Source organism: Dermacentor albipictus, chromosome 6 (assembly GCF_038994185.2).
Source record: "Dermacentor albipictus isolate Rhodes 1998 colony chromosome 6, USDA_Dalb.pri_finalv2, whole genome shotgun sequence".
Lineage (NCBI taxonomy): Eukaryota > Metazoa > Arthropoda > Arachnida > Ixodida > Ixodidae > Dermacentor > Dermacentor albipictus.
The window spans coordinates 3101146-3125763 of NC_091826.1; the positions used below are offsets into that span (position 1 = coordinate 3101146).

The 24618-nt window shown below is 44.4% G+C and overlaps 2 protein-coding genes across 9 annotated transcripts in view; one reads left to right on the forward strand and one right to left on the reverse strand.

Moving 5' to 3' along the window:
* Window positions 1-24618, forward strand: part of LOC135917044 (uncharacterized) — a 153722-nt gene that overhangs the window by 102379 nt on the left and 26725 nt on the right. Inside the window, exons 6-7 of one of the 4 annotated variants that reach the window (XR_011515001.1) lie at window positions 3556-3769; window positions 19866-20001. Coding sequence is in view for 3 of the 4 variants with exons in the window: in XM_065450538.2 (XP_065306610.2) it covers window positions 3556-3769; window positions 19866-20510 (859 nt within the window). In the remaining variant the exon portion in view is untranslated. Of the gene's footprint in view, window positions 1-3555; window positions 3770-19865; window positions 23800-24618 lie in introns of those variants that run through there. The other 3 variants (XM_065450538.2, XM_070539811.1, XM_065450537.2) reach the window with 3 other exon arrangements.
* Window positions 1-24618, reverse strand: part of LOC135917043 (G/T mismatch-specific thymine DNA glycosylase-like) — a 436020-nt gene that overhangs the window by 101881 nt on the left and 309521 nt on the right. The window lies entirely within an intron of this gene.

The window sequence follows — 24618 nt, forward strand, 5'->3', positions numbered from 1 at the left end:
TCGTGGTCAAAATTAATCCGGAGCTCCCGACTATGGCGTGTCTCATAATCAAATTGTGGTTTTGGCATGTAATACCCCAGAAAAAAAGATTCATCATCCCTTTGTCTTCATAACGTCGTCGTCACACCATCGTCATCATGCACTCAGTCTTCTCATTGTCATGTCTTCGTTGTCATGCTGTTGTCAATAAACCATCATCATCATTTAAGAATAATCTTCTCAAAATTGTCATGCCATCGTCATACCGCCTTTCCCGTTCCATTGACATCATTTCTTCGTTTACATTCCATCGTTGTGACTGTGTCAGCATGATACAGTCGTTTTCATGCCACTATGCTTGTGGGTGACCATAGCGAAGTGGAACAATACGGGAGTATGTCGCATACAGCCGAAGCAGCGAAAGTTTCAGAATGACCACTATTGATGCTAAATAAACATGACTTCAGAAACATGGTGTGTTGCTACACTGCTCAAATACTAATCGCATCTTAAGTTAAATTATGGGGTTTCACATGCCACAACCACTTTCTTATTATGAGGCACGCCATAGTGGGGGACTCTGGAAATTTAGACCACCCAGGGTTCTTTAACGTGCACCTAAGTCTAAGTACACAGGTTTTTCACATTTCGCCCCCATTGAAATGCGGCCACCATGGCCAGCATTCGATCCCACTACCTCGTGCTTAGCAGCCCAACACCATAGCCACTAAGCAACCATGGCAGGTCTTGTTGATTGCATTACCATCGATCGTGAGACGAGTTCTGCAGCAGTTTATTTTTGAGATCACAGGGCCTGAGTGACCATCTGCATGTGCATCTCCTTGTGTGCATGCATTTCAATTCTTCCTGAAACAGAGCAGTGGCTCAGCCTGATTTCACTAACACTGCGGGTTGCAAAGTGCAGCCCCAATGTTGACAAATTAAATGGTGAGCGACAAGCGGCGCATTTCTTGCCGAAACAGCTCGTGCCCACCAAATGTCCTAAACAATGCACCGCTTCTTCCTCCCTCAAATCATTTCACGGGAATGGACAAGTGAGCTCATGAGATGGACACAAGCTATGCAGAATTGTTTCGTGTATGTACGTTACGCCATCATCACGCAAATCCACAAGATAGCAATACTTTGCCATTTTGTGCCTACCTAATGGTCTGGAACTTAATCATAGAGGGGTTATTAAGGTTTGCTTTATTAAAGGAATTGTGCTCATGACAATGTATATTTGTCGCAGTGAAGACATTTAAGTATCATTTCTTTTATTACTAAGTAATACTGTGATAAATATGGCCCGCAGCTTGGGTAAAGGCAGTAAAAATAGTAGTGCTTGGAAGTGTGTTTTGGTCTCAGTCAGCGTTGACAGGTAATGGCGTTCCTGCCGCTTTTACGAATGTGATACCCGACAACTGTCACCGCTTTCAGTCACCGCGGTGGCTCATCTTTTGACCAGTGTTGTAAAACGTAAAGTAATTACCCTACTGTAGAGTAGTTTGTGCAGTTTGACTGCTTGCTAGAGCGTTAGAGGTGTGCGGCAATTGTAGGTCATATTAAGCAGTTTCAGCAATTGACCCTATTGATGACTTCTACAGAAAATTTTCCCCAACTTGAAAATCGCAAATCAAATGCTGCTACATTGCACAAAATGCACAGCAATAAAAAAAAATATGGCGGAAGACATCTCACGATGACTGTCACTGGTAATGCGATAAGCATTTGAGCAATCTAGCGATGCATAGTGTTCCTGAAGTCACATTTATTTAACATCTGTAGTAGTCACTCTGAGAATTTCGTTGCTTCTGCTATGTGCGACATACTCCTTTATCGTCCCACTTTGCCGTGGTCACCCATGAGCCTAATGGCATGAAAGAAATTGTATGACGAAGAAGGAATGAAATCAATGGAATGACAAAAGCAGTAAATAAAGATGGCATGACGATAATGAGAAGACGATTATTCAACAACGATGATGATGCTATGATGACGGCGTGATGATGAAGACATGAGGACAATCGAATGACGATGATAGCTTGACCACGATGGCATAACAATGGCGGTATCACAACGGATGCACGATAGCAACTGTCTGACGACGACGATGGCATGATAACAGCAGAATAATTACAGTAGTATGTAAAAATTAGAATGACGACAGTGTAACGAACGCGACTGCATCACGACATAGGCATGACAACAATGACATCACAACACATGAGGGAAATGCCTTAGCGAAGAGTTTTCGAGGACAATGATGTGAAGACGACTATATAATCAAGCCTGTATGATGATGATGCCGTGACAATGGCGGCATGATGAGAGTCATATGAGGAAGCAGAAGTGATGACAATGGTACGACCACAATGGCATGACAACGATCTGATAAAGAATGCATGATAGAAACTATCTTACGACAACGCTGCGGTGATGACGGCATGACAGCGATGACATAATCAAGAGTGAATAATGACAGCACGATTACGATAGAATGACAAAGAAGGATTGACGATGATAGAACGCCAAAGGCACTATGACAGCAACGGGATAATGTCACTGAAGTGATGACGATGGCAAAATGACAGCGTGATGATAATGGTATGACGACGAAGGCATGCTAAGAATGGGATGACAAATTTAGAATGATAACGATGGAAGAACTGCGACAGCATCACAACGATGATATGACAACGTAATGCACCATGACACAATGGCGATGATGGCATGATAATGGTATCAAGATAATGGGGTGATGACAAATGTATGACAATGCCATGATGATTACTGTATCATGAAGCCTGTGTGACGATGATGGTGTGACAACGACAGCATCACGAAGCTGGAGTGATGACAATGGAATGTCCATGACGACATCATGACAGCGGTGTCAAAACAAATGCATGGCGACTGTATGACAATGATTGCCTCGCGACGATGGCATGAGGAGAGTTGGATGACAAAGCTAGAATGACAACAATGAAATTACTGCAACAGCATTGTAACCAGGAGCACATTCCTAGCGGTCGAGGCTATTAGACAAAGAGGTGCACTAGGTCGGCATAGAAGGCGTGACGCCAACAACATGACAAGAGTCAGATCACGAAGCTAGAGTGAGGACTATGGAACAATGACACCGGCATTAAGACCACGAGCACATACCTAGTGATCTAGGCTATGAGACAACTTAAACCACTGGGTCGGCGCAAGTGGCTAAATAGGTAGATATGCTCAAAATGGCTGGAGTAGGGCAAGAACGCTAATCACATTAAATATAAAATAGCGCACTTTGGGCGCAAAATGCCATGTCATAGCAGCATTGCAACACATTATTGGTGGCATGAGTGTAATCTATGAGAGACATTGTAGTGAAGGGAATTAGTAATTTTTATTACCTGGAAGGTTCTTAACCGTGCATCCAAAGCACGGTACACTTGTTTTACATCAGTTAGGCTTATTGGAATGCGTCCGTCATTCGAACCCATGACTTCCACAAGTTTGGTGTTATAGTCGCATTACCTCTCATGACAGATCTGACTGACATTTGTGTGACTGCATCATACTTTGCAGGCGGCGCAAAGACTTCAAGAATGCCGTTGAGTCGTTCGAGCCCCGTCCGGCTTCTGTTGAAACCTCCGATCACCCAGGCGGAGACTGTGACACCCTCCAGTGCGATGCGCGCACACAGACGCTAACACCCCCGCCTGTGACAGCTGAAGACGGCCTCGAACATTTTGGTCTCTTCGTGGCCCAGAGACTGCGCATGACGGACCCAGTGACGCAAGCACGTCTCATGTCATCCATCTTAAAGCTAGTTGTCGAAGCACCAAGTGGGCTTTCAGAATGATTGTGCGAATGTTGTCTTCAGCATCGCTTTCCAATTGCATTGCCTACTATGAAACAAAAAGGTGCATTGCTTAGTGGGTTCATCCCATCGCCAGTAAGAATGCTCATAATGAAAAAAAAAATTTATGCAGACAGAATGCAATGTTGGCACCTAAACGAAACGAAGCTTTTGCGATATTGACCCTTTTCACAGAGCAATTTGTTCTATAGGAACGAGATGGTGCTTTCAGCAGCGCGCCGCATGTCGCGCGACAGCACATACATACGAAACCATCACGGCTTTGACCTTGCTTCTGTGCCATCGGCTGTCGGAAATGCAACTAAGTTTTTGCTGATTCACTGTGCTGCAATCATGCCGAATTGAATCATGTGAATTGATGACATGTGCAGTAGTCGGCTGCAAAAATAGTGAGTAGCGTATTAAGGAATGGGATAAATCTGTGTAGCCAAGTTCGCGGACCATTTCTGCAACTGTCCGTACATGCTACAACACTTCAAGATGTACGGCTTTCTTCAAGGATGCAGAAATTTGTTCATCCGCCCGCATTGTATCGCTAACCTCCAAAGAAAGTGCTTCAGCCCTGGAACATTGGCATGAGTGAGTACCACTCGTTAAACAATGACAAAGACAATAGCACCACTTCCTGTCATAGTATGTTTTATGCACAGTATCTATACTCGCAGACAACTTTCTGTGGCTATGAAGGGAAAGCTACGGAGGCAAAGTGCACACAAGTAAGAGCACTTCTGAAAAGAAACCCGCGTTTTAGTCCACATTAGTTTAGGCTGAAGAAAGTAAAACATAAACAGGTACACAAGCAACAGGTAAATAAGACAGAACACACCACTGAGTTTAAAGGTTTACTTATTTTGCAGCTTTGCCCTTCTGCATCTGGGCAACGTGAAACTTATTGCACATGGAAGCTGTGTCAATTCAACGTCTGTTCCGAGCAACCAAAAGCACTGTCAAACGCTGCCAGACTGCTTGGCACGGTAATATATGTGCAGCTTCCATGATCCCGTAGCTTTCCCTTCATAGCCACAGAAAGTTGTCCACGAGTATACAGTGAAACCTCATTAAACCGTAGTTGTCCGAAGCTCGGAAAAAGTATGTACTAAACGGTAGTACTGCTTAACCGAAATAGCATGAGATTGCCCACTTACCTGTCGAAAAGGGAACTCAGAGAGAGTGCGATGAAAGGGGAAAAAGACATGCAGTATTTATTCACTTCGCGCGACAAAAGTGTTTTTTTTTTTTCGTTTGATGCCGCGGCGGCCTAGTAGCGACGAGAGGGGCCTCAAACTTTTTGAAGCTGCAAGCCAGCTTTTCAGCCAGCCCCCTATTATCGGCAAACACTCACATGGCAGATTCCTCGTTTGCGTTGCATATTCTCTGTGCACGGGTGCGGTAGCGTTGCAGAAGTCGCGGGACGCCTTTTTCATTGTAGGGTGCTGTTCTCATCATTACGATTGTATTCATGAGGCTAACGTAACGCGCAGCTTTTGCCAATGTCGGGCCTGAATCGCCCATGCTGTCACTTCTTGTGTCGTCCTCATCACTGTCGCTAGGTGACACTTCGGCAACAACAGAGGCAATGATGGCGAAAAGTCAAACCTCGTAGGCTACATCTCTTCGTGGTCGCAGCAGCGCTGCCGAGCAACTTCTTCGCATTCCAAATGCCGTACACAGTAGTCAACAGTAGACCCGTGTCGTGTGCCAGCTTCTTCGTGTCATGTTCGATAGCACGAACGGTACCTAATTTTTCTTCTATGCTGAGCACACGGCGTCTTTTTTTTGTATCCTAGCTTTGATAATAATGCGAGTCCTTGTTTGCGCGACGCCGCAACACTCTCTGGCACGGCGGCAAAATGATGTTGATGTGCCTTCACGCACAAATGCACAGGACGCTTGGAGGCCGTTCTGATCTCTGAGGCTTGTTGTTCTGCCAGGCCGCCTGATGGAGACGACATACCACCGTGTTTGCACGACGAAAAGTGAAAACACTACGTGTTAACCGATACGTATTCAATAAGCCGGTACGCTTTATGCAGATACAAAACACATCATGTTCAATGGCCTTTGAGTCGGGGACTTGACTTTACTACTTTTAAAACGAAACTACTGTTTAAGTGGGTACGGTTTAACGAGGTTTTACTGTACACACATTTACCCCAACTGGCACGAAATATTATGCTCACTCTATCGCCAACATGTCAGTAAGTGAATGGGTGCACACTTTAATATATGCACACCATACACGCACCATAAATGACGGACTACAACGATAGTGCACGAATGGTCGAAGCTGAATGTTTCGCGACAATCTACAAGAGTCGGCAAGTTACCAGCGATAATACATCTTTCCCACAAGGTATTACAATGGACAAATAGGCTATGTTTTAAGCCTTGCACCCAGCAAGAACAAATCTATCTGAACTGAGCACACCCACGAGCGATTAGGCAGAAATAATCAGACAGTGATGGCACCAAGGAAATTTACTGAATCAAATGTGATAACCTGCTGCTTAAAAATATTTGGCAAATAAAAAACAAAGAGCAAAACACACTAATCCTGATTGAATTCATGAGCGGAAAGTTTGGATAGCTCGGAATACATATTTAGCCTTGCTTTTAAAACAAGCACCATATATCTTGCTCGCGCCATTTGGACATAGCTTAATCAGCTTCCAAAACACTTTTGCATGTTCTCTGAAGCTGTGGCCAAAGCTTTGTGTCGTCCACCCATTCACCATCTACGATATCTCCTGAAACAGAGGTTTGCTAAGCCGCACCACTGTCATACACACTCATTGTAAGTGCGGAGGCAACGGAGGCAGTAGAGGCAAGCAATGGATGCGTCACCATGTGATCAAACATGTTAATGCCCACAGTATCGCCGTGAAAAGGGTCAATATATTTTCATGTGCTTATCAAATGTCACGTAAGGTCAATGTGAATGTCGCAAGCAGAGTTCACTGAAGGTGCAAATGTGGAACTTCGACAAGAATGCTGAACTGTGAGTTAAGAGCAAATGCGTTTATATTTTTTCTCGCAAGGTAGTGTCTTGGAGCGTATACAAGTCATGCTTTTCTTACAAATCATGGAAGTGAATTATTTGCATTAATAGTATGCACAATATATACTGGATTTTGAGGGTGCAACTTTAGAGGGTGCATGGTCGAAGATGGGGCACAGCGATGAAGCTGTTGCAAGCCCGCACAACCGTCACAGGAGTTTCGTGTGCTCCTGCACGCAAAAATAGTGGCATGCAGGATACGCGCAAACAAATACGTGGTGGCAAACATGTTAAGGGCATATTGAGAGGCGATATCAATGCAAGACTGTAGGTGTCCTTCATAAAATAGAGGGCCCACATTGTCAAGATTGGGTAGCAGGGTCAGAGGACTTCGAGCCGCTCCTGCATTCCTGTATGATCTACTTCAGTTTGATGAAGCTCTCAGTATGCAACCCCTACCTCCCCTTCCTTCCTGCCAATGCAGACCAACTCTGATGCCATTGTGGGGCATGCTTAACTGAGAATATGTGGTTGTTGAGAATATGTGGTTAGATGGACGACGTTCGACTGCATCACGACAGACGATGGATTCAGGAAACTACTAGAAACGCAGGATCCACACACGCCATCTTGTGATCATGGTCGAGAATTTCAATCCGCGTCAAACTCGATTGCGATTGAAAGTGACCATGTAAGACCTTTATGGCCACTGCTAGCTGCCACAGCTGACTGTCAAACAAACCAGCTAAGTGCATTCATTCAGCGACCTCTTCCTTCGTGGGGCAGTGAACCATGTGTGCTTGTGAGTACTTGCCACATTGTGTTCAGGGAACAAAAGCGCCTTTGTGATTGTGTGTGCCCTCGCCCTGAAGGTGGAGTCTTTGGCGACTTCGAACACTCCGATTGGAGGAAGGTGTCATTGACGGTTTCTCTGGCCTATGAAAGACAGAGGGGACTTAAAGGGCCATCTTGTGTGCTAGCAAGTGAGCCCCTCCAGTCATTTAGTGTGGTCAGACAGAAAGATGTGTAAGTGCTCCCATAACGATGTAGCTGCAGGCTACAATTTTATGTAATGTGCTCTGTAGTTTTGCCAGTATGAGTTTTTTTTTTTTTCTGTAAGCAAGCTTTCCTTTAATTCTATGTAAATAAACCCTTTGCTTCATTTCTCCTTGCTCCTGACCTCGTAACTTGTTCTCAAGTTAGCAACTCTCATCAAGAAAGCATTTTGCAGGCAGCTGGCTGTGTAGCATTGTTTGGGTTTGTGCAAAGCATTACCAAGTTGACCAATGTGTTTGTGTAAATCCAGTATTTGTGTGTGACATAAGTACAGTGAACTAGAATTAATGCAAGTGCATGTGTGTGACGACAGCAGCAAGACGAACCAATGACAGTAATGACAGTTGCATGATTTCTACATAGCAAAAGCAGTGCAAAAGAAACGGCCACCCGTGTCCTTTTATAGCCGTTCAGATGAGTGGCGTGGTGCAGTTTTCCATCTTGGCTGAGCAGTGGTGACACTACCATAGTGTAATGTGATGCAGCATTGTCATACTCAGACAATATATACATAAGGAAAGAGCACGCCTTTTAGTTTGACTGGGCAGTAGGCAGGACAAGTGCTGATCACATTTCTTAGACAGTACATCAGCGCCTACTTCTCTGTCTTGTGTTGCCATTCCTTTTGTGCTGCTTTTACTATAAAGACCAACCAAAACGCCCAGTTTTACGCTCCATTGCAATGATTTCTATGAACAATCAGATTGATGTAAACGAGTGGCATGAAGGTGCGAGATGGGTAAGAACTACAGAAACCAAATGCTCACTGACGGCAGCATGTGCTATCACTTGGAGGACACAAACAGGTGAGTTGATGGCAATACTGTAGCATAGCCACCTGTGTCCTTTTATAGCCCTTCAGATGAGTGGCGTGGTGCAGTTGCCCAGCAGTGATGATGCTACGATAGTGTAATGTGATGAAGCGTTGTCATACTCAGACAATATGTGCACAAGGAAAGAGCATGCCTCTATGTTTGACTAAGTAGTATGGTAACGATGAGAAGGGCCATAAAAGTCGAGTATGAGCTTTGGGAAGAACGAGGAGGCAGCGCTTTGCTGGCCGACGTTTAGAAATCAATGCTTATAAAAAACTTGGTCCACTGGGTCGGCATAATTTCTTGCCATGGTAATATCATGCCATGCATGCATGCATGCATTCCATGAATTTATCTCATTCTTGTGTATGTCATGGCATTCATGGTAATCATGTCACGGCTTGACATACAGACCATAGCATTCATGTGAATCATTGTATGGCATTCGTGGCACGACATTTCATTAATCTCACACACGCATGTGAAATGCAAAGAAGTGCATGTAGTATGTCATTCAATCCATAATAGTAATCTAATTTATCATATTCATATCATGGTATGCATGGCATCTCATTTATGATATGATTGTAATTCATGTCATCTCCATTTTATAACAAGTTATATATCAGGATATCCAAGACATGAACAACATGCCTATATGTCATGAGGTATTGGGGTGGCTGTCATTTCTTTAACTGAATATGTATCAGAATATGTGTGGCGAGACAAACGTGTATGACAAGGTATGAAATGCTCATGCATGTTCTGTCATGACATGAGTGCCATTCATGCCAGGTCATTCAATCCAAATATACATCAAGTTAAAGAAGCAGCCATGACAGCATGTCATTCATACCATTTACGTCATGCATACATGTCATGACAGGCATCTGATGTCACCGATTTCATGAGATGCACTTGTATGTCTAATCATTTATGTCACAAAATCCATGCCATTCATATCAATCATGTGAGGTCACGCATGCATTTCATTCATGTCCTGACATATAGTGAGCTAAAGAAACGACCACAACGGCATCATGTCATTCATGCCATTTATACCAAGACATACATGTCATTCATGTTATGTATGCATGCATGTCATGCTGCCTCATGCCTATTCTGATATATATCCAGTTGAAGAAACGTAGGAGGATGGACAGAAAGACAGACAAACAGAAAATGCCTGAAATGTGTAGAGAATGTGAATCGGATGATGGCGTGGGCCAGCTCCTCCCTGTGACACCCCAGTAGCGTAGGCCAGCTACCCGCCTAGAAAAGCGCCAGTGGCACAGGCTGGAGTGCGGCCCTCTGTGATGCCAGAACCCGTAACCATGGTACCCAACCCCAACAACTGGTGACAGTTGTGAGATAGACTTTAGATGACTCCTTGCCGTTGCAACATAATTTGGGGTTTGTGAAGATCACCATTGATGTCTCCAGTGATGATCACAGGCATCAACTTACCTGTGTCGGTGTCATAGCTTGGAATTAAACTCAAGGGGAAAACTCAGCTAAACATAATTCCCACCTTCACTTGACACGTGCCCGCCTGGCGCCTGTTTGCCCATCCATTCATGAACAACACAATCATCCGATTCAACAATCATCACATCAATCATCAACACAATCATCCGAACAACAATCATCCGATTCATGAACTACATCATCATCATCAGCCTGTTTACCCCCACTGAAGGGCAAAGGCCTCTCCCATACTTCTCCAACAACCCCGGTCATGTACTAATTGTGGCCATGCCGTCCCGGCAAACTTCTTAATCTCATCCGCCCACCTAACCTTCTGCCGCCCCCTGCTACGCTTCCCTTCCCTTGGGATCCAGTCCGTAGCCCTTAATGACCATCGGTTATCCTCCCTCCTCATTACATGTCCTGCCCATGCCCATTTCTTTTTCTTGATTTCAACTAAGATGTCATTAACTCGCGTTTGTTCCCTCACCCAATCTGCTCTTTTCTTATCCCTTAACGTTACACCTATCATTCTCCTTTCCATAGCTCGTTGCGTCGTCTTCAATTTGAGTAGAACCCTTTTCGTAAGCCTCCAGGTTTCTGCCCCGTAGGTGAGTACTGGTAAGATAGAGCTATTATACACTTTTCTCTTGAGGGATAATGGCAACCTGCTGTTCATGATCTGAGAATGCCTGCCAAACGCACCTCAGCCCATTCTTACTCTTCTGATTATTTCCGTCTCATGATCCGGATCCGCCGTCACTACCTGCCCTAAGTAGATGTATTCCCTTACTACTTCCAGTGCCTCGCTACCTATCGTAAACTGCTGTTCTCTACCGAGACTGTTAAACATTACTTTAGTTTTCTGCAGATTAATTTTCAGACCCACCATTCTGCTTTGCCTCTCCATGCCAGTGAGCATGTATTGCAATTGGTCTCCTGAGTTACTAAGCAAGGCAATATCATCAGCGAATCGCAAATTGCTATGGTATTCTCCATCAACTTTTATCCCCAATTCTTCCCAATCCAGGTTTCTGAATACCTCCTGTAAACACGCTGTGAATAGCATTGGAGAGATCCTATCTCTTTGTCTGACGCCTTTCTTTATTGGGATTTTGTTGCTTTCTTTATGGAGGACTACGGTGGCTGTGGAGCCGCTATAGATATCATTCAGTATCTTTACATACGGCTCGTCTACACACTGATTCCGTAATGCCTCCATGACTGCTGAGGTTTCGACAGAATCAAATGCTTTCTCGTAATCAATGAAAGCTACATATAGGGGTTGGTTATATTCCGCACATTTCTCTATCACCTGATTGATAGTGTGAATATGATCTATTGTTGAGTAGCCTTTATGGAATCCTGCCTGGTCCTTTGCTTGACAGAAGTCTAAGGTGTTCCTTATTCTATTTGCGATTACCTTAGTAAATAGTTTGTAGGCAACTGACAGTAAGCTGATCGGTCTATAATTTTTCAAGTCTTTGGCGTCCCCTTTCTTATGGATTAGGATTATGTTAGCGTTCTTCCAAGATTCCGGTACGCTCGAGGTCATGAGGCATTGCGTATACAGGGTGGCCAGTTTCTCTAGAACAATCTGCCCACCATCCTTCAACAAATCTGCTGTTACCTGATTCTCCCCAGCTGCCTTCCCCCTTTACATATCTCCCAAGGCTTTCTTTACTTCTTCCGGCGTTACCTTTGGGATTTCGAATTCCTCTAGACTATATTCTCTTACATTATCGTCGTGGGTGCCACTGGTACTGTATAAATCTCTATAGAACTCCTCAGCCACTTGTACTATCTCATCCATATTAGTAATGATATTGCCGGCTTTGTCTCTTAACGCATACATCTGATCCTTGCCAATTCCTAGTTTCTTCTTCACTGTTTTTAGGCTTCCTCCGTTCCTGAGAGCATGTTCAATTCTATCCATATTATAGTTCCTGATGTCAGCTGTCTTACGCTTGTTGATTAACTTCGAAAGTTCTGCCAGTTCTATACCAGCTGTAGGGTTAGAGGCTTTCATACATTGGCGTTTCTTGATCAGATCTTTCGTCTCCTGCGATAGTTTACTGGTATCCTGTCTAACGGAGTTACCACCGACTTCCATTGCACACTCCTTATGATGCCCACAAGATTGTCGTTCATTGCTTCAACACTAAGGTCCACTTCCTGAGTTAAAGCCGAATACCTGTTCTGTAGCTTGATCTGGAATTCCTCTATTTTCCCTCTTACCGCTAACTCATTGATCGGCTTTTTATGTACCAGTTTCTTCCGTTCCTTCCTCAGGTCTAGGCTAATTCGAGTTCTTACCATCCTGTGGTCACTGCAGCGCACCTTGCCGAGCACGTCAACATCTTGTATGATGCCAGGGTTAGCGCGGAGTATGAGGTCTATTTCATTTCTAGTCTCGCCGTTCGGGCTCCTCCACGTCCACTTTCGGCTATCCCGCTTGCTTTCGCCTATGCCATATTCCCCCACTGCCTTGTCTCCAGCCTGCTTCTTGCCTACCTTGGCATTAAAGCCGCCCATTAGTATGGTGTACTTAGTTTTCACTCTACCCATCGCTGATTCCACGTCTTCATAGAAGCTTTCGACTTCCTGGTCATCATGACTGGATGTAGGGGCGTAGACCTGTACAAGCTTCATTTTGTACCTCTTATTAAGTTTCACAACAAAACCTTCCACCCTCTCGTTAATGCTATAGAATTCCTGTATGTTACCAGCTATATTCTTATTAATCAGGAATCCGACTCCTAGCTCTCTTTTCTCCGCTAAGCCCCGGTAGCACAGGACGTATCCGCTTTTTAGCACTGTATATGCTTCTTTTGGCCTCCTAACTTCACTGAGCCCTATTATATCCCATTTACTGCCCTCTAATTCCTTCAATAGCACTGCTAGACTCGCCTCACTAGATAACGTTCTAGCGTTAAACGTTGCCAGGTTCATATTCCAATGGCGGCCTGTCCGGAGCCAGTGATTCTTAGCACCCTCTGCTGCGTCGCAGGTCTGACCGCCGCCGTGGTCAGTTGCTGCGCAGCTGCTGGGGACTGAGGGCCGGGGTTTGAGTGTTGTGTTCATATAGGAGGTTGTGGCCAAGTGCTGCACCAGGGTGGCCAATCCTGCTCTGGTGAGGGAGTGCATTACCGGTTCTGGTCACCAGGATCAGGCCACACTCCAGGCCTGTGTGTGCAATTTTATCAACACGTGGATTTTTTTTTTTTTTAATCCGGTGGAAAATTGCCGGCACCGGGATTTGAACCACGGACCTCTTGCACGCGAGGCGGGTGTTCTACCTCTACGCCACCGCGGCACCATCATGAACTACACATAACGATAATTTTATTTCACCATCAGGCTAACTCGTCATCCCCAGCTTTGCCATTGCCACATCGTCAGTGGAATTTGAAGCCATGCCAGTAGGAGAGAAAATATTTCTTAAATTGAAGGGAAACCACAGTGTCCTTTGATGAGCACTGTGCATGGGTGGTGCCCTCAGTGCAGAACGTCATTCTTGTTTTCCAGTAGGAAGACAAGAAAGAGAGCTCACCATGCAATAAGCTACATAAGCATGCAGGGCGGTAGAAGAAAGGAAAAGTCGGCAGAGATTGAGCAGCAGTTTAAATAGAGAACAAATAGGGGTGTGTGCAGTTACAGAAACACACCTTAGAGACTCGGAAGAGCCACCAGTGACTGAGAATTATGTTTGGGAAGGGTGCAACAGAATTAAATCGGAAAGAAAGGGAGGGGGAGTCGGAATGCTCATCCATCACGGCGCCAAATGGAAAAAAATAAATTGAAAATGTCCAGAGCATCTTTGGTTATCAGGTACAATGAGTGGAAAGATAACTTGGCTAGGCGTGACGTATTTGTGGACCGAAAATAATTGCACAGAGAAGAATCAAGAGTTAGCAGAATGCCGAAGTGCTGATATTAATTAAGGGTTCCGGGAATGATGCCGAAATTATCCTATTAGGTGATGTGAATGCCTATATACAGGATCTAGATGATTATATCAACAACGGGAAATCAATGCTAGATCTTTGTGAGCAACATAACCTCATTATCAAGAATACAGGGCCTAAGTGTGATGGGCAGACCACGTGAGAAGCGGGAAACCAGCAACGACCATTGATTACTGTCCGATGACAGAAGGAATTCTTGATAAGTTAAGACAAACTGTCATGGAAGAGGAAGGATATTGCAGCATAGGGAGTGACCATAAACGCATCATTTTGAAAATGGAAAATGCAGTTGGGAAAGAGAGCAAGCAGCTCTAAATGGCCAGTCCAAATGTGAAGACTGAACAAATAACAAATACAGTTACAAGAGTTGAAGAACTTGGCAAATGGCCAAGCAAGGAGTGGGAGTATAGTGAGCTTCTAAGTGTAATAACGACAGAAATATGGAAAGAGAACCCACATGTTTGTTGGAAAGAAAAAAAAGAAACCAAGAAGCTGGTGGAACAGGGAAATACGACGAGCGATCACCGAATGACAGAAAGCATCCTGAAAGCACAGGTAGGCAAAAAAAGCACAGCTGCTACAGGATGAAGTAGCCAGAAAATGGGAAATGTAACAGGAGAAAAAATCTATGGTTCAAATACTGGAGCAAGCAAAGATAAAAGGTGAAAGTGAACATTGGGTGTCAGAAATACATGAGAAAAAGAAGGCCGCACCTAGGATATTTCGGAACCACATCAAATTATTTGGCAGCAAGTCTGGAATAGTACAACAACATATCCCAGACAAAGATGGAAACAAACTGGAAGGGGACATGCAGTGGCGTAGCTAGGTCGTCTGGCACCCGGGGCCCATAGGTCTTCTGTCACCCCCCTCCCCTGGTGTAGCCGGCGGAAAGAGGGGTGTCTTCAGACGTATATGACACCCCCCCCCCTCACTGGCCCCTTGCACCCGGGGCCCACGGCCCCCCGGCCCCCCCCCCTGTTGCTACGCCACTGGGGACATGGCATTAAATTATATTAGAAAAATAACAGCTGAATTTTTCCAAGGCAATGACGAGGTTGTGGTTGAGGAAAAAATGGGCATGAAAGATAACCAGATGGAAAAAGAGCTGATGCTGACAAATTTCCCCATGTGAAGAGAAGGCAGGTGTGGGAATATACTCGCTATCCCCCTGAGTGATCTTTCTCACTTCACCTACCATATTACACATAAATTTTTCAGGCCGAACTACTGTCAATAATGCTTGCTTTATGAAAGTTACTCCTTCATGCTGCAACAGTTATCATCACAGATTTGCTTTCTGTATGCAGCGCGCTTAACACGTCTACAAATTCAACAAATTTGCACATGTTTTATACATTAGCTCCATCCCACTTACGTTTAGTCCATTCAGCATGGGTACCAAGACATCAATCTTAATGAAATAGCCAATTTTTTAGCACACGCTTCTTTCAATGGTCCGGTGTTATCTGTGCTGCTGGCAACTGTGCATTTCACTGCAGCTAGAAAAAGGCATTTTTGTTTGACCAAAGACAGAAAAAGCCTCTCATTAGAAAAATCTACAGACTTTATGCATTTTACTTATTCTTGAAACCAACAATAGTGTCCTATCCGATGATTCTAAGTATAATTTACAAGGCTGCATTGCGTATTACATACACTTAATTTTTTACTTGTACATATGTAGTCTGGTGATATCCCCTTTGTGCTACCTCAACAACAATCCAGAATCCATTTATAATTTTTTACTATCGTGTCGGCAGTTTTCTAATATACGAAAATGATGTTTATTATTAATATAATTATTCAAAATTAACCTCAGTGATTTTTTACGTCTACCATTGATTTTATGTATTCTTAATATCAAGTTCATGTTGCTATTGCTATCAAGGCTGACAAACTTATTGCACACTACTTAATTTCATTTAATTTTGGTTTCTTTCTCGTCCTCAGTTATTCATGTATATTCCTTTTTTTCTAAATCATTTTACCACCTGGTTCGTGGCCTATCCCCCACAGTGGTTTGTTGCCCTTGAATAAGGCATCATCATCATCATCATGGTTAACGCAGCGAAAGGCCACGTAGCAGAATGGGGCAGACCAGCTACGCTCTGGGACGATGAGCAGGATGAACTGGAAGCCGGACATGACGGATGGCTCATCATGACAGCGGCAATCGAGTGGAGGCTGTGCTTCAGCTGCCATGACAGACCTGTGAGCTAAGTGGTCGCCTCACCGGAGACCTCGGCTACAGGTTGACGGCACTGTTTCTGAGAGCCCCTGTGACTATGATCAGCAGGCTAGCGGAGTTGGCCAGGTGATTCAGGTGCCTCGGTCACCCGGCCATTTTCACAGTCTGGCCAGATCAACCGTGGACCGGACAATGAAGACTGTGACGCTGAATCCATGATGCATCGGTGAGCCCAACAACTTTTTAATGGAAACAGCAATGGCGAGGAGACATAACAACACTGGCGGACTCAATGTAAATATTTTGAAGTTACCAATACATTAGGGGTGAGGACTTTCGGGAATACATTGAATTAACTCGCACTGTGCGTAGTTTGTTGATTATCAGAATTTTTTATTGGGTTTGTAGTGTGCGTTCATTGATGATAAAAGGATTTCTATTTTCTGCTCATTCCCCACAAAGGCATTTTGCAACTCAAATGTTCCTTGCATCGTGTTTACCACCACAAGACCTTGGCAAAATAATGGCGAGCCTGCTGGGTTTTCTGAATACAGCAGAACCTCATTGATAAGTTCCCGTTACATACGTTTTCCCGGCGACAACATTCTAAATCAAGAACACAAAAAATGACCCAATAGAGTTAAGCTCATTTTTTACCAGTTCATACATTCCTGGAGAACACGCTTTTTCGGCACCAACATTCAGTAAGCCGCCAAACTGTGATCCTATGATACGTTTTCCAGTCACTAGATCACATGTAAACAAGATGCGCGAGGCACGCGTGATCAAGAACAGTATATAGCTGCCCGCTGCGGCAGCTTCACCACCATACTTGCCCTCTCGTCTTACGTGAAAACGCCATCGCGCACTCAGTTTCTCATTTTGCTACTAGCAAATCTAGGGACGGCATGGCCAGAATTAGTACATGACCGGGGTTGTTGGAGAAGTATGGGAGAGGCCTTTGCCCTGCAGTGGGCGTAACCAGGCTGATGATGATGATGAAATCTTCTCTGGGGTCGTCGTACACAGCATTCACAGCTATCACCACCAATCTTATTGCAATAAGCGTTTTCACCTATTTGTTTCACAGCGTGTGGTGCCGTGGGAAGCATAGCGCACGCCTTCAGTAGGTGATAACTGAAACGCGCCGCCATTCGCTGCTGCAGGCAGCGATCATATACGTTTGCCGGTTGCTAGATCCCGTGTGAACAAGAAAAGGGGCGAGGTGCGTGCGTTCGAGAACAGTATACAGCCGTCCGTCTCATGTGAAAACAAGGCGAGCATCGTTTCTTATTCCGGCAGCAGCAAATCTCCACCTGGGTGGTCTCATGCCGCATTCACAGCTATCGCACACTATAAGCGATAAACATCTTCACCTATATGTTTTATAGCATGTGGTGCGTATTGGGGGCGAAGACTTACGGAGTCACCATCTGTCGGAAGTGCCTCCCTTGCGTAGTATGAGGGATCACTGCGGCGCGCTCCTCATAGGTTTCGCTTATGGCGCTCAATAAAAACACCATACGGCAGCCTTCCTGAACATTTATGTAAGTACTCTCAAAATGAGGGAAGTTTTTGACTATCAATATAATAATCTTGGGCAAACTGAAAGCACAGAATCGTTTACAGATGCTATCTCTTTACCGAATACGTACTGTGAACGCTATTGCACGCAGTCGCCGTGATGGAGTCTCCCGAACCGGCTTCTTGCGTAAAAGATAGGCAAACACTGGGAGTAAACTACATTAAATATGTTCTCATAGTGGATTGTCTGTATAACCAAATGGAGCATAACAGAAAGAAGCCTCAATGCAGCGATCGCACGGGTTCACAGCAACCGACTGCGCGTATGCATGCATGTTCGCGCACAATGTTCTGCTTTCGCTGTGAGCGCGTTTTCACACCATGCCGTGAGCTTTAGGCCGCAGCATATGAGCATTTGACACTACACTAGCAACCACTGTTGCGTGGACGCTATCAGAACTGTTCAAAAATAATTTCGTTATAGAGACTTCGATGCCTATGACGACTGTGATCTGCCATCGTGAGAATTCAATCTTTTTTATCTTCTAAATTCTTGGACATCTCAATATTATTTCTCAAGTTGCATCGCACTGTATGTTTATCGGACTTCTCAGCGTGCAATTTCCATCCGCTTCTTTTTTGTAATCCAGTGCATTAATTCATAACACAAACATTACCATATGCCATGCCTTTTTTTAATGTGTCTTACCGCTCCTTTCTGTTCCAGTGAACTTGCGAGTATCTAGCATCAACAAGTTCACAGACCAAACTGTCATGAAATTAGCTGGACAGAGAGGCCATGCAGGCGTCTCAGAATGCGTTTTCTGCTACTCACCAAACATCGCAGTTCCGGCGCCGTAGCAGAAATCTTCCTCGCGTCTGTGCTTGCTGCATACCCGAGCTGCAGCTGATGGCTGTCTGCCGGTTCTAAGTTTCACAAGCCAAGCTTCACGCAGCTCCTTGTGCTGCGGCTACATGTGAATAAGGCTGACATTGGGCTCCGTTGCGTACGTCCGGCACTGCGGTACCGAGCAGTTGCCTAACATGCTGCACGCCTCCAAAAGCAGCCACTACCTATCAGTATAGTGCTTTCAAATGTTGTCAAGCAGACACCCAAGGCATTAAAGCCTCACCACTTAACCAGAACTGCAGTGCAGCTGGGACTTTAAACTTTTGTTTTCAGCTCTCTTTGGCACTTCCGAAGCAGCCGACGCGGCCGCTGTGTCCACGTGATCCCTCATGCCAAGTCACGCCGACGGTGGCACCAGCTTTTTCAGTGGTGGAGCTCGCCCCCAAAGTGCCATTGGTAGCATACTGCACACTTTAGTAGGCGATAATCCAAATGTGGCATCACTGATGTAGGCATCACTTTTCGCTTCAGCGGCACCTGGCATCGCCCACCAGCTCGATTTCATTTCAGTTTCCCGTCGCCCTCTTAAAACACCATGCAATAGAGAGTTTTAGAATAGGGGCCCCAAAGAAATAGCGTCGAAGCCACTGCGCATGCGCAGACGCAAACTTCATTTGGGTTTTGCGCAGTTTTTTGTCGAGCACGCTATTTCACTGATTTAGCGAGAGCCCCAAAAGTTGCTCCAAAAGATTTGCGTGAACAAATGTGGCATCACCCATCGAAGCGACGGCTCTAACCTAGCCCCAAACTGGGTTCGATTCGTGGCAACATGTGAAGTTCACAAGCTAGGAGAAGTGACTGTGGTTATCGCTTTCTCTCAACTTGCCTGTTATGAAGATTGATTCATTAGATGCCGCTGATTACGAATTTGATTGTGGATTTTATGGCTCGTAGGCCTAACACGGCTTAGCTTGGCTGGTGAAGGCACGTAAAGTTGGCTACTCAAAACTGTGCGCAACTAATTGTTTGCTGCTTACAGAATAACCTCTAAACTGCAATTAAATGCAGTGAGCTTGGCAATTAATCAGTGGGCTTGGCAGCACCGGAGAGACAAGAATGTTAAACCCTGTCTTGCTGTTTGCACAGGTGCTCCTGCTGCTTCGTTCGGCTACAGGACAGGCCGATAACGATTTTACTCCGTCGGAACAAGCTGCTTCGTGTTTGGACGTGCGCAAGCTTCACGAAATCTTTGGAACTACGGAACGGGCATTTGTCGCCAAAGGTGCGTGGACAGCGAAGGCACTAGGATCATCGACATCAATTCTGGGGGCGGTTTCTTCGAGTCAGGAAGCTATCTGTGCCGTCACTGGGCTTGGCAGCACCGGAGAGACAAGAATGTTAAACCCTGTCTTGCTGTTTGCACAGGTTGGTCCCAAACGTTACTCTGACTCTATTCGAGATGATTGTCGTTGTCTTGTAGTGCTGCCGAGCCCACAGGCAGTCAGTGTACTTGTTGCCGACTGTTGGGAGGTCATTGTATTGCTAATAGCGTGTAGTGGAGACGTGGAAACAAACCCTGGACCTCAAACGCAGGAACTGCTCTTACAGCTGATAGAAGGGCAAAGGGAAATCAAAGCAGAAATAACGGAAATGAAACAAAAAATTGTTAGTGCTGAACTGGCTTTGGCCCAGATGCCTACACTGGTAAAAAGGGTAGCAGTGACTGAAACAGAACAGTTAACTCTGCGGTCCCCTGTGGCGAAACTGATAAAAAAGGATGACCAAATATAGAATCACAGCAGAAGTAATAACATTGTGATCAGAGGGATTCCAGGTGCGCAGAATGAGACGGAACAAACTTCGAAGCAGGAGGTTGTAGTGGGAATTATGCAGGGGAATCTGAATCTATCAGTTACAAGTGTCGAACGTATACATCTAATTGGAAAACCTTCTTCAAACGGACCAAGACCCATCATTATGCGCCTGGGAAGCCTCACAGAAAAAAATGACGTACTACGCAATCGCAATAAGCTCAGGGGCACAAATATTTTCATCAATAAGGACTTCTCGTATGATGTAAGAAGGAAAAGACAATGCCTTTGGAACAGCGCATTAGAAAACAGGAAAAGAAAAGAGAAAGTCGCACTTGTGTATGATAAAATGAAGATAAACGGAGTGATGTACGCATGGGATGAAGCCTCAAACCAATGCTATCGGGTGACTGACAGCCCGTCTAATACAGGTGCAATAACCACTGCTTCCTTAAATGACTGACATACGCATCCGGGCAAGCTTCAGCTACTGAACGTCAATGCCCGTAGCCTTGCTAATAAGGCTGTAGACCTGGAGCACGTTTTGCTTGAGCATCACCCAGATATAGTATTTGTAACAGAAACGTGGCTACATGAGGGTGTCCGAGATTGTGAAATATGCCCTCCGGGATATGACGTTACCAGAAATGACCGCAGTAGCAGGGGTGGGGGCGCTGCCATCTTTCTGGAATGCAGCCTTAAATACGTACATGGTCCTTTACAAACCGTCCGACATTTAAGCAATATGTTGCAAAATTCTTGGACGCCCTGACTTGATTGTGGGATGCGTATATCGCGCTCCGGGAAGTACTGCCGCTAGTATCGATGCACTGAATAAGAAACTGCATGACTTACGCGTTCAGAACAAAAACGTTATCACAGCGGGGGATTTCAATCTTCCAGGCGTTGAATGGGACGAAATGGAAACGGGTACGCGAGACCGTGACGCAGGCTCGGCAATTATAAATATGTGCTTCTCACATGGACTTACACAAGTAGTACGTGACTTTACTAGGGTCTGCGGTAATAGCAAATCTGTTCTTGACCTCTTTTTTTTAAGTCATAACATTCTATCGAGATACTATAGAGTTGACATTCTGCTTGGGATCTTGGATCACTCGATTGTAAGATTGTCCTTAAATATAAGTTCCTTTTCAAGAGTTCGTAGGCTTGTTTCATATTACAGACAGTTTAATGAAGCTGATGATACTGCAATAATAGATGAACTAGCCTTCTCTTTTGAGAAGTTTGAAAAATTAAATCAAAATGAATCTGTTCATATCGATGAGTTGTGGTTAAACTTTAGGCGAACGGTTCACAAATGTATATGCCGCTATGTACCTCTCAAATGTAAAACAAAACGAATGCACAGCCCATGGATCATAGAACTCAAAAGAAAAGTGGCAAGGCGTAGGACACTTTATAAGCGTACACATGATTCCGCTGTTCGTGATGATATGTCAAACTTAAGTAAACAGCTAAAGTTAATGATGAAGGAATCCAGGGACAAGTACTATGGTGTCACTATGGATACTTTTCTACGTGAATCACCCCAAAAGTTTTGGAGGCACCTGGCATCAACTAAGAAGGTAGTCACTAAAATAAGCACAGAAGAGGGACTTATTGAGGATAAAGGTCATGTAGCGGACGCCTTCAATAACTTTTTTGCTAGTGTGTTCACCAGTGATGACGGAAAGCAGTCAAAATTTGAGGTATACCAACAGCTACCTGTTGCAGAGGAACTGCGGGTAACGTATGAAGGAATATTAAACTTGCTGCTTAACCTAAATACAAAGAAATCGGCAGGTCCTGATGAGATACCAAACCTGTTCTTAAAGAGGTATGCTGAGTGGACTGCAAAGTACCTCTTCATTATCTTCACGAAGTCACTACAGTCAGGCACACTTCCGGCAGAATGGAAAATTAGTAAAGGTATACCCGTATTTAAAGACGGTGACACCACGTCTACTGCCAATTACAGGCCCATGCACTAACGTCTGGCTGTTCTAAATTGTTAGAACATATCGTTTCTAAGTACATTCGGCTGTTTTTGTCACAGAACAAAATTCTTAGTAACTATCAACATGGGTTTCGCGAGGGCTTGTCAACCGTAACGCAATTACTAGAAAGTGTTCACGATTTCATCAAAGTTATCGATGGCAAGGGACAAATAGATCTGATCTTTCTCGACTTCAAAAAGGAATTTGATAAGGTTAATCATAGAAAACTGTTAATTAAACTAAAGGCTATTTTAGGAGATACAGGTGTAGTCAAATGGGTGGAGGACTTTCTTACTGATTGCCGACAGTTCGTCAGTATTGATGAAAATAGGTCCGAGGTCTGTGAGGTCGAATCAGGCATGCCTCAAGGTTCAGTTCTTGGGCCTGTGCTGTTTTTGGTATATATAAAGGCCCTTATCGAAGAATCGGCCACAGTTACAGCGAGGTTATTCGCAGATGACTGTGTCATATATACAGAAGTGAAATCTATTAGTGACCAGATACTTTTAAATAACTTTTTAGAAAAAGTGCACCAATGGTGCGACACGTGGCAGATGTCTCTTAACCCAGCAAAGACTATATGTATGACCATCACACACAAACATGAACCTCTGTCATTCACATACACTCTACAAGGTGAACCACTTCATCGCATAACCGAGTACAAATATCTCGGAGTTTTAATAACTTCTGACCTTAGTTGGACACCACACATTAAAAAAGTTGTAGGGAAAGCCAACCAGAGATTAGGTTATATTCGACGTGTCCTTAAGCTAGCATCTCCAGCCATGAAACTGACTGCTTATAAAGTGCTCGTGCGCCCAATATTAGAATATGGATGTGAGGTGTGGGATCCGTATTTGAAAGATTCACTGGCAAAATTGGAGGAAGTTCAAAGACGTGTATTGCGGTTTATTTATTCCCGATACCGCCGGCAAGACGCTGTAACACCACTTTACGCGAGAGCAAACCTGCCCCTACTTACCGTCAGGAGGAAGGAAAAATGACTTAGCCTTTTCTATTTAATAATTAATGAGCTTCTGCTTGTTGATAAGTCTCGCTACATAAACGAATCTAAGACCCGCATAGTGCGAAATAAACATAGCAGACACGTTAAGGAAAATCGATTGCACAAGCATTGCTACAAATACTCATTCTTCCTTTCGACAGCACGGGACTGGAATTGTCTCCCTGCAAACATTGTTAACGCAGGGACCCGCGAGCAGTTTTCCGAACTTTTGTCTGAATATTTTCAACAATAGCGCATATATTGATGTATCACTGTATACTATTGTTCCGTTCACTGCTTGCTGTATGTTGATATATTGTTACCACTCCTGTCTTGGTCCTGATGTGGACCGACAGTATCTGTAAATAAAAATAAAAAAAATAAACACAAAAGTCAGTATTACTATTCTTATCACAAAATGGTGTATCTTATTTAATCATTTCTAATAGCTTTTCTTTGACGCCGTAGTGGCGCTGTCAGTGCAAGACGCTATCCGCAAACACAAAGATCTGTTTTAAATCTTTTCACTCCTACATGCCCCAACGCTAACACCCACACAGCTGTTTGGGGCCCCAAACTATTAAGCCCCTATTCTAAAACTCTCTAATAAAAAAAACAAAACACGTCTCAGGCTGCCGGAGCGCCACCAGCTCGACGCACATCGGCATCTCGTGCCGAAACGATCAGTGCAACGCTTCGCATTACGTAGATGTCAACAACAACTGATTGTGTCAAATTTTTTTAGTTACTTCTGATCGTACTTTTTCTTGGTTAGTGCATTTTTTTTTCGCGTTTTATTTAAAATGTAGGAATGAAGTTCTACTGTACTTGCTGACACTTCCTAGAAGCATGGATTATAAAAATCTGTTGGGGGTAGCCAGTTCTCTGGGACTAAGACACGAAGAATTGCTTAGCCTTTACGATCAAGAACAACAAGAGTCTCAGGAAGCATGCGAAGCCAAAAGGGAGATTTTGTCAAAGTTGCGTTGGCTGACGTGTATATCGGAAAGGATGATGTGTACGGATCATCTGTTTTTAAAAAATGGAGCCACAGAGAACAAAGAAAATTTGTCCATGAA